The 11,254-nt window shown below is 43.2% G+C and overlaps 1 protein-coding gene across 1 annotated transcript in view; it reads right to left on the minus strand.

Annotated features, from left to right (window-relative positions):
* Positions 1 to 11,254, minus strand: part of LOC102257426 (chromosome unknown open reading frame, human C3orf52) — a 31,061-nt gene that overhangs the window by 18,829 nt on the left and 978 nt on the right. Inside the window, exon 2 of the mRNA XM_014545408.1 lies at positions 4,883 to 5,012. Within this exon, the coding sequence (XP_014400894.1) occupies positions 4,883 to 5,012 (130 nt within the window). The remainder of the gene's footprint in view (positions 1 to 4,882; positions 5,013 to 11,254) is intronic.

Raw genomic sequence — 11,254 nt, forward strand, 5'->3', positions numbered from 1 at the left:
AAACCAACACTCATAAAGTATGAAGCATGGTGCCTTGCAGTAACTGGGTAGTCGATGATGAAAGTTGCTATCAAGACACTACTAAGGAATGATTGACAAAACTTGGTCAGTACCTAGATATGGAAGAGAAGAAATAAAAAATGTTCCAAAATACCAAGTAACAGGAAGAATAATGGCTACTATGTACAGCATTATGTACAGACACACGGATAACACTTGTAGATATTTCCTTATGCAATCCTCAAATCACCCTATGAGTTAAACATTAATGTTTTCATTTTAAAATAAAGACATTGAGCCCTGGTCAGTGTATCTCAGTGGATAGAGTGTCTGTCTGTGCACCAAAAGGGTCATGGGTGTAATTCCAGATCAAGGGCATGTACCTGGGTTGCAGGTTAATGACAATTGGGGCATTTGAGGGAGACAACCAATCCATGTGTCTCTCCCACATCAATGTCTGTCTCTCTCTCTCTCCCTCCATCCCTTCCACTCTCTCTAAAATTCAATGGTAAAAATATCCTAGGGTGAGGATTAATAAAAAAATTAAAATAAAAACATTGAGGTTTAGAGAAAAAGCATAATTTGTTCAGGTTAACTGAGCTAGTAAATAGTAGGGTTGAGTACATTTGCAGACTCAGATTCAGAATCACTTATATTTTACCCATGTGGAAACTGAGGCCTAGTGGGTTGAAGAATTAGCCTAAATTTAGACAAATGCATGGTGGGCTCCTCAAGGGAAAGAATGAAGAACGTGAAAAGTAAGACAGCTGAAAACAAGCCTCAGGCACCACATGTGATGGCCAAAGGCAGGAAGAGCAGGAGACCTAAAGTCCAGGAGTTCTGTAGACCCAGAAGAGTACAACACAGCTAACAGAGCTAAAGGCTGCAAGTAGGTCAGGGGATGGGAGGGAGGCCATTCATTGGGTTTCATGATCAAACAACTGTGGTGACCTTGGGAAGAACAATTTGGGGCCAAAGTATACAAGTGGTTTAGGAATGCACAGAGGCAAATCTTCTAGAAAGAGACAACTCTTCTTAGAAGTTTGCCAATGAAAGAATAAAAAGAGAAAAAACACCCAAGTGAAGTGAGAAGATTCTGGCGGAAGATTGCTTTGAAGGAGAGATGGTGCTAGCACATTTGAAGAGGCCCAAGTTGAGAAGAGCCTGAGGAAGCTGAGAGAGAAAAGGATCATTCTGCAGGTCCACAGGTCAGAACCAGCTGCCAAGGATTCTATGGAGAACACAGGTGAAGGGGTCAGTCTTGGAAAGGTGGATAAATATATGCAACTTGAAGGAAAGAGGGACAGGTGAAAATGCTAAGAAATTTCAAAGTACTAGGCCTGCTATTATGTTCCTACCCCCAAGGACCTTGGTACTTGGAGTTTCCTAATGCTGTCTCTTGGGATTTTCCCGTGACTCATCCAACACCAGGAAGCATTGTCAAGACCTTGTAATATCATAAAATGGAGCTCTTTTTCCCAACTCACAGGTAAAATAAACCCACTCAATACAGCATAACTTGGAAAGTCCCTGCTTATATATTGGTACCATAGTGTCCCTACTCACTGAAAAGCCTGGATGTTAGAGAGCACAGGGGTCAGACAGAAATCCATAATGCTGTGGGGTATCACATAAGGATCCCTAGAGTATTAAATCTGATCACCTTTAAATCATATTTCTAAGCATCCATTTATTTGTCACAGTTTGGTTTTCATAACATTTTAAATATTTTGCCCAAACCAAGAAAAGTTTCATTAGAAAGGTGTTACTCCCATCTCTCTTCTCCCTGGTTGGGGCAAATTAGCAGAGAAAGTAGAACCCTTGAGAATGCTTAATTGATTCTCCAAATTATCCAAAAAGATGACTTAGAGAGCGGGGAAGGTTTTTTTCCCCCTTTACTCTTCACACCAAGGAATTGCTCATTCCTTAGGGAGGAGAGAATCCATTACTAACCTTTTCCCTATAGACCTGTGAATTCAATAGGATTCCCTGGGCCCTGCTCATAACACTTTTCATTTAAAATGATCTCATTGTCTACAGTGAGCCTGTGAGAGCACTGTCTTCTCTTTTGCAGTGTGCATGCAGCCCCAGCTCAGCGTCTTAGGCTGAGCCATGACCCTGAATTTACAATTACTTCAATGGCATGCCACAGGTAGAGTGGCAGGAGAGCCCACCCCAGGTGCAGACAATAAGGGGTGCACAATTTTCAGAGAATCAATAATAAAACGACCATAGGCTGCTCTGCTGAGATTCTTAACAATGTCAGTGACAAGATCCACCTCCCCACCCAGTGCCTCAACCTCGGTACTCCATTGTCTCTTCCCCCAACTAGTTACCCTTTGCTGTGTCCACTCCAACTCCATAGTTACTAACACCTCTGCCACAGAACCTCACTCTGAGAACTACAGAGCCCTAAGACATGAGATTACGGAGCTGAGAGGAAGGGAGGAGAGAGGAGAATGGCAAATGTAGTTCCCGATGAACCTCACTTCTTAGTGAACCTGGATGGCATGGGTACAGCCCTTGACTCTCTAGACCAGGGGTCCTCAAACTTTTTAAACAGGGGGCCAGTTCACTGTCCCTCAGACCGTTGGAGGGCCGGACTATACTTTAAAAAAAACTATGAACAAATTCCTATGCACACTGCACATATCTTATTTTGAAGTAAAAAAAAACAAAACGGGAACAAATACAATATTTGTATTTGCATGTGGCCCGCGGGCCGTAGTTTGAGGACCCCTGCTCTAGACAATGCCCCTTCCCCAGACAGCAGCATCTTCCGCAGAGTGCTCAGAAATTCTACAAGTATTTGATTCCTATCAATGGGCTTGGCAATTAGGCAATGGCTGATCTTTGCAGATTGTCATCCCAGAGTGCCTGCAGAGCTGCTGAGGGTGAGGCTGAGACTCACAAAGGGGAGCCCTGTCCCACCCCTTTGCACCTATTGCAACTCCACTGTCTATCTCCCACAGGCCCAACCCCCTGACGTGCCAAGTCAAATAAAAGTATTTCTCTGATTAAAAAAAAAATAGTAAAAGCTTGAAAATCTCTTACAGCATTAACATTTTAAGAATACAATTTTCTAAAATAGGAAATGAAGTTTGCACTACAGTGTTAAAAAGTTCTTCCCTGAATACCATCCTATGAACTTGGCTGTCCCCTGAGATGCTGCTGAGGGAAATAGAACCCCTTCCTCTGCAGATTGCTCTTTATGGGCTGAAGGGACCAGATAACTTTTGGGAATGGAAGACAGCTCTTGAGTCTTGCACTTTAGAATCCCGGATGTTAAACATCTAGCTCTGTTGCATCATCCTTTGTTTTGGGCCCCAGATGCCAACAGACAAATCTGTCAACTTTTAGGATGGCATCAGCTAATTGTGATAGGACAAGGCTGTGTGACTCAACTACAGTTTCCACATCCACACGTGGGAGTTGATGGGAAGAGGGAGTATCAATGCTCACACAAAAACAATTGTCCTCAGCATGATGGAAGAGGTGTAACACCTCTTATTAACTTCTCCCCACCTCAAAACCAGCCTATTGCCTCAAAGAATGATCTATCCCACCTCAACAATGTCCTAAGTAAGTGAACATGGTGCCTCACGTTGACACTGTTGTCAAGGTGAGGTTGGCACATGCTATCAATGTTTTCCTATTCCTTCAGGGGCCGTACAACTTTGGGAAAGGATCTGAAAGGATTGGGAGGGGGAAGAGCTGGAGGTGAATGGCAAATGCAGTTCCTGAGGAGAATTCCCAGGACGCCTTCCAGAGAGACCCAGGGGTTCCCCTCTTGCGCTCATCCTCTGACTAGGTTTGCTGTGGAGAGCCTGACTCAACCCCAACCCTCATGGGACCGAATCACCCTCAAGAGTATCCCAGCTCCAGAGAGTTCCCTCCTCCTACAATCGCTCACATATACAACTAAAAACAGTTTTCTTCTCCCCTGTTTTGAATTGAAATGATTGCCCACTGGAGGGTGCTATTTTTATGCATCATAAAAACCTTAATACTAATAATCATAAAAAATTGGAAACTGCCTACAAGACTTTAAATGGTGTGGAAGACTACCGATGCAGTCATTTAAAAAAAAAAGAGGCTTCTAAACTTATCGTGGTAATCATTTCACAATGTATATAAATATTGAATCACGATGTTGTACACCTGAAACTAATAGATGTGATATGTCAATTATACCTTAACTTAAAAGTTTTTTTTAATGTTCATAAATAATTTTTAATAAATTGGAAAAATGATCTCAAAATAATTAGAATCCTAAAGGGTAGGCCACAAGACTACAATCAAAAATCTGATCTCACATTATTTTTTATATTCATGATAAATAATTTTAAAATAATATAATTTACAGTTAGCATCATGTTTTTGTTTTGTACATACATTCAACATAAATACAATACAGTTATGTCCAAAATATGCTCAAATAATAACAGCTTACAGGTACCCGGTTCTATCAAGTTTTTAAAACTTTCAAATACACTACTCATTATTTTATCATGATAATCATATACCAGCTATATAAGGTGAAGTACAATAATTATTTTTACTAAACAAAACTATAAGAAAAAAGTCAACCAAATAGGTTTAGAGATACAATATGTTAAAAATGTAAGAAATCTTCAAGATCCAATGGGCAGAGTTTAAAGTAAAACAGTGGTTTCCATACTACTTCTGGAGCTTATAAAATAAACAACAAAACAAGAATCATGTATTTCTCCCACCTGTATAACACATTCCACACCGGTTTTAAATTCAAATTATAAATAATGAAATAGCAATGAGTACATATACCATTTCAGTGTAAGTCATAAGCATTAAACAAGTTTTCTTAAAATGTGTCAATTTAGTCATGTGTAAATCCTCTTACCTCCAATAAGACATAAGCTTATGATGATCACTACAATGAAACCTACGAAAATAAAGGCGATGGCCATCCACAGTTTACACTTTCCAAACAAAGTCCTATTACAAGAGCTCCAAGGGCTTTTCGGTTCAACCTGGAAAGCAGAGGGAGACTATGAGTTAGTCCTTTGGTTTCAACAAGCATGTTTGAATACTTAGCATGGGCCAGTGATACAGAAGTGAAGTCAACGGGATTCTGACCTCACGGGGCTACAATCTACTGAGTCAAGTTTACAAAGGGGTGGAATGGAACTTCACAGAAAAGTTAGCAAGAAATGCCCTAGGGGCTCCAAGGGGGGCAACCGGCAAAATGTTGAAGGGTGGACAGAAAAGTATTTCAAAGCCACAAAAGAGTATCCCTGGTGTTGATTCATAATGGAAATGGCCAAGAGCCTCAGCTGATTGACTTCTGGGTTTCAGGGGCAAGTAATGAGAGTTAAAATTAGAAAGAGTGAAAGGCTGAAGAATATTTGAGAGGGTTCTGAATGCGGCCAGAGCAGTTTGTACTTAATTGGGGTGTACTGGGGACCTGTTGCAGATTCTGGAACACAAAGCTGAATGAAAGATTCAAAAAAGGTGATGTATAGTTTAGAGTGGACACACCAAAAAAAAAGCTAAAAGGCTACTGCTGTGACCCAGACTCTAGGTAATAAGGACCTGAGAAGGGAAATGAAGAGAAGGATGGAAGAGACACCAGGAAATAAAGCTGTAATGGGCACAGTGAGGCAGTGTGGGGCCAAGTAAAATAATTACAGCCAATACCATTTCTCTTCATCCTAACAGCCCTGCAAGGGAGGCTTTAGCCCACTTCAAAGATGCAGCTCAGAGAGATTGGTCAGGACGAACCCCTCTGTGTGTCACTGCACAGCTGATGTGCTCTCCCTTTCGTCCACAGCCGCCCTGTGTCACTGTGCAGAGCTCCAGATTATGAGCGAGCCAGACTCCTCCACTCCCAGCACTGCCACCTGCCCCTAAAAGGTCCCCTGACTCTTCTCCCACTGGGCCATCAGTAATTCCCACATGGACAGCATGGGAAACAATGGAATATGATGGGGGAAAGTATGTTTCTGTATCGGAATCCCAGTTACACCACTTAAAAGTCTGGTGACCATCAGCAAGCTACTAAAACTCCCAGCCCTAATGTCCTCAATTGTAAAACATAAGTCATAAATCTATTTTTAGGGGCTGCTGTAAAAACTAGAAATCATGTGCATGAAGCACTTGCTAACAAACATTAGGACCTGAACACATGGGCGTAGTCATGACTGCGTGTCCCGCTGCCCCACAAGCAGCTGCAGCACCTCCAGAGGCTCGCTCTCAAATTGACTGACACCTTGTTCAGATCTCCCCCATCAGGATTTTGGTCATGGCCACCAGAAAAGGAAACTGTGTGTCCACTATAGTTCACACGTTCTCAATGAGCGGTTCCCAAGCCTGGCGGCACATCAAAATCACCTGATGAGGAATTTAAACTACACAGACCTAGGCCCTACCCGGACCTAGGGGACCAAGGTGTAGGGAGGTGGGGGCATGCCCCAGCTTATGATCTTCACCCTCCCAAAGTGAACCAATTGTTTTGCCAGGGTTGAGAGCACTGGTCTGAAGCCGCCCCCACTCCTCAGGGGCCAGGCCAGATCTCTCCTGGTGGAGGCCTCCCCACCACCGCACCCATGGAGAGATGCCCCAGTCCACGAAGCTCACCTGTCCACGCAGCTCACCTGCCGCTGCCCTTTCTGGTTACATGTTCAAATATAAACAGATACTGGCCTTATCTTCCTAAGTAAAGTGAAACCACATCGAGGGAAGGGTGGCTCTTAAACTTCCCTGTTTTTGCGTCCCACTCTTGTGCCTCATACAGGTAACAGGCACTTCATAATGTGTTGCCGAGTTACAGAGGGCTCCAAACATGTTAAGACTGTACCTTGAGAAATTCTAGAGTGGAGGTCACACTTTGGAGCACCCAAGTACACTTCATGCTGGCTCTACGGATCAAGGGTGAGGGAGCAATAGATGCCCTGGGACTATCTGAACAGATGAAAACCCTCTCGGGGTGTCTCTGGAGTCCAGGGACAAAGCCACATCTCATCTCCACCTGACGGTGGAGAACTGCTCCAAAGTCACCAAAGGCAAGGGCTCAATAAGGCCCTTCGCGGGGGGAAGTCTCAGTACAAGGAACCTTTAACTGTTCAGGACACAGAAACATATCTTCCTGTTTACAGAGCCCCCCAGACACGGACCATTTTAGTGCTGAGACAAGGGGCAGCTGGGACCATAAAGATGAGTGCAGAATGGTCCCGAGTCTCAAGTGAGTCACAGAATGCGCATCAGTGCACCGCCTTGATTTCTTGCCCCTTCACTTGTGCTGTCCCTTGGAGGTGTTAAACCTAGACCCCTGGTGGTTTGAGACCACAGTTCTGTGACTTCCTGGGAGAAGTCAGCTCAGAATTACACAGCCCTCATCTATAAGAAATGCCTCTCCTGTCCAGCCCAAAGCTTCCATCCCTCAGCCTAGCCCCTGAACCTGTCTGTCATCAGCCCTGCAGCAGAGCCCACTACCCCTTGCATGACTAATCTTCACAGACTTAAAGTCAATATAAAACAGCCTGTTAGCCACTCCTGACCCAAAACTAGAGTGCAGTGCTTCCCAGCTGTCTGTTCTTTAGAACCAACCCAGGAATTAGTATTTTTCGGAAGTGTCCCCAGGACAGCCCACTGTGCCCTGAGGGTGGACAGTCTCCGATGTAGGAGGTGTGCACTACCTGTGCTATCCGAGTCTCCCCTCAAAACCCGATCATGGAGATGCACTGCCTCCTTCACTGGCTTCCTCGTCCTCTCTTGTCCAAACGTTAGGCCATGAGGAGAGGCCACAGGCAGGTTCTTCTGCAAGGTGCCTTGGAAATTTTTGCAAACTGCACCTTACAGTCTATGATGGCACTAAATGGCTCAAGAATGTGTGTGGTTTTCCTCTGAACATTTCCCAGGCAGTCACATCCCTCTCCAGATAAAAGAATCCAAATACATGACACAGAGTCCTTCAATAATGGCTAGGCTACCTATCGCTTTGGTACAAAAAGCTTCTGAGTCAGAGGCAGATATTATATAGATCTAGGGACATCTAGCATGCAGGAAACTGAATTTTATGATTTTCATTGTGGGATTTAATCCACTTGCTGATCCAAGCACAAAGGAGCCAGTTGATTCTTGTCCTAAATTCTGAACCACTCATTGCAATGGGGGTAATTTTCAGCTAGCCTATTTATATAAAGTCTTGCCTGCCTCAAAACGATCAATGTACTGGATTTTTATTATGATGACGATGATGTTTTTATTTCTTAAAATGTCTCTGGGACTTGTATTTGGAAACAGGTCAGAGCTTGTGTAATGAGCCATAAAAGAAAACTGGTCTCACTCCATTACCCATAATTTCTTTTTCATTTTTTGACCCAACCATATTGCCATGTTTATAGTGCTGGCAGACAAAGTGAAGTTCAATGACTTATATTCCTTTCCCTTATAGCCCCAAACCCAGAACAAGAAAGGGAAATACGTTCTCTCCACCACCTCTGATACTCTCTCAGCTCAACCTAGAAAAATATCCATGAAGTGGAATGGCTTCTTCCCAATTATCTAAAACTGTTCCCTACTTCTCACCCCTCTGTCCATCCACCTGCAATTCCATCATTCTGAATATGTTACCTAATTCTTAAATAAACCTCTGTAAATTTATGAACTGACTGAAATTAGTAATATGTAACTTAAGTTGCTACACATAAATGAGTATAAGTCATATATTATATTTACATATTTAAATTATATGTTGGTATATATCTAGCTGTGTAAAACAAATTTAAAAAAAAAAAACCGCATAGGTTTGGGACCTAAAAAACCTGAGTTCAAATCTCAGAGCCACCACTGAGTGAACTTGAGTCTCAAGTTCTTCACTCAGTTCCTTCATCTGTCAAAGCAAAAGGCATACTCCACTTGCCTCTTAAGTTTGTTGTGATAATTAAACACATTTATGTATGATAAGTATTTGGCACATGATAGGTACAAAACATATGGTTAATAAAAATACATGGACTTGAGTTTACATTTAAAAAATTGGAGCCTGGCCAGTGTGTCAATGTTTGAGCATCAATCTATAAACCAGAAGGTCACAATTCAATTCCCAGTGAGGGTACACGCTCCAGATGTGGGTTTGATCTCTGGTGTGGGGCATGCAGGAGGCAACCAATCAATGATTCTCATCATTGAGTTTCTCTCTCTCTCTCTCTTTCTCTTTCTCCCTTCCTCTCTGAAATCAATAAAAATATATTTTTTAAAAATCAGAAATCTTAACATATAGTTTAAGGAGACCACACACAAAATTCTTACAAGTCTGAATCTTGTGCTACACAACACTTTAAAGAACTCTATATTAATTGATTTTTCCATTTAAAATACATTTCAACCTTATTCTATAGAACCAAAGAGGGTTAGATAAGGGTTTTTTTTCTATTTTTTCCCTTTATATAAAGTTTTTTTCTCCATTCATGCATTTCTAGAATGTCCTCCAAGTGCTCATGTAACCCCTCACCTTCATGCCATTATGTCACTCACCACTAGTTCCCATTTGGTGACCTACAAAGTAAATTCACAAGGAAGTCTAGGATATCTGTATATACCTGAGTCCAGAGGAAGTTAGTAGTACAGCGATTTCAACCTGTGTGCTGCAGCAGGCACACTGGTGTGCTACAAAAATTTTGAAAACATGCAATATCTGATTATTTAGTCAGGGGCACTCACCTCTTTTCCCTTAGATGGTCAAATTAAAAATTGACAATAGCCAACACAACAATAACAACCTGGTGTGAATGAATTAAAATTATACTTTTTTTGTTAGATCGGCAAAATATATATTTTTTGGTGTGCTATAGAATCTTAGTAACTAGTATGTGTGTCATGAGATGAAAAGGGTTGAAAATTACTGAATTACAACATGAAAGCGCAATCTGTATTAGGAGGTGTTAAACAATGCTAAAATGCCGATACAGCGTACCCTACATATGTTTGGCATTTTCTTCCACTCACTGTTTTCACCAAGACACGGCCAGGCCTGGGGAGAAGCCAGGTTAGCCACATTACATTACCATAGCGGGAGAGCTGGGAAAACAGACCTCAGCGCCTCGCCCCAGGACACATCCTTTAGCTGTGAAGCAGTCGCCAGAACTCAGATCTCTGGACTCAGTCCCAAACCATGAAGTCTTCGGGTTGTCCTGGGTCTACCTATCTAACATGAGGCAAGTATTCCCAGTTCCCATTCCCGACACTTCCTTGGACTGACCCAGCACGCCCACCGCTGTGGCCACCCACACAGGATTAGACCATCTTCCTCCAACTTCCCTTCTCCAGTGGTGCTCAAACATAAGGTACCCAATACTCTCCCAGGTACCTATAGGCAACTGTGAAAGCAGACTTTACAGTATCTCCAGGAAGCAGTGTGGAAGCAAAAACAATGCTTTCACCGTTTGAATGTCCTGCTTATCCCTGAAATCTACAGTTGGGCAGCCAGAGTGGAGTGGAGGAGCAGAGTAGAAATACCAGGTTGGAACCATATGTATGGGGAGTTCCACATAGCCAGTAAAACTCAAGCGAGTCTTAAGGTTAATCACAAGGTACATGGCTGGGAATCCCAAGGCTCTGCTGTTTTACAAGCGTTTGATGAGCAATGAATAATGTTCCCCCCCGCAGCGAGGGCTGAATCAGGGGAGTTCAGCCAAAACATTACCAAGGACTTTCTTGGAGATTGAAACAAAGCCGAAGCAAATGAGGCGCAGTCTAATTCTTTAGGACAAAACCTTTTAAATTATTTTCCTTCCACCGAGCAGGGCAAGTTTATACCCCACCTCCACCCCCTAGCCCTTCTTGTTCTTGATGCTTTTTCCACTCTCCCCATCTCTCTTGCTGTGAAATCAAGTGGCCACACTGAGGAAGGCTAGCAAGTATGTTTCTAGGGGCTGTGGGCCAGGCTGGGTGGGCAGTGGGCCGTGGGTAAGAGGAAGTGGGAGGAAGCAGCAAGGTAGTAACGAGGGAATCAAGGAGGTTCTGGAGAAAAGGAAAAGACGCCATCTATCGCTCTAGTTCTATTTGAGGGGAAAACACAACGACATCTAAAAGTTACAGGACTTTTTTGAAAATGATCTCTTTCTCTGGGGATTCTCTCTTGGAGAATCCCTCCTAGGTGGGATTCTTCAAAGATGCGTGGGGACCAGGGGCCTGCGAGGGGCCTGGGGCTCGGGCTGGAGCGCATTCCGGGGTCCACCCCACTGAGGGTTTCCCATCGCGCACCCCCCCGCAT

The sequence above is a fragment of the Myotis brandtii genome, unplaced genomic scaffold (genome assembly GCF_000412655.1).
Source record: "Myotis brandtii unplaced genomic scaffold, ASM41265v1 scaffold406, whole genome shotgun sequence".
Lineage (NCBI taxonomy): Eukaryota > Metazoa > Chordata > Mammalia > Chiroptera > Vespertilionidae > Myotis > Myotis brandtii.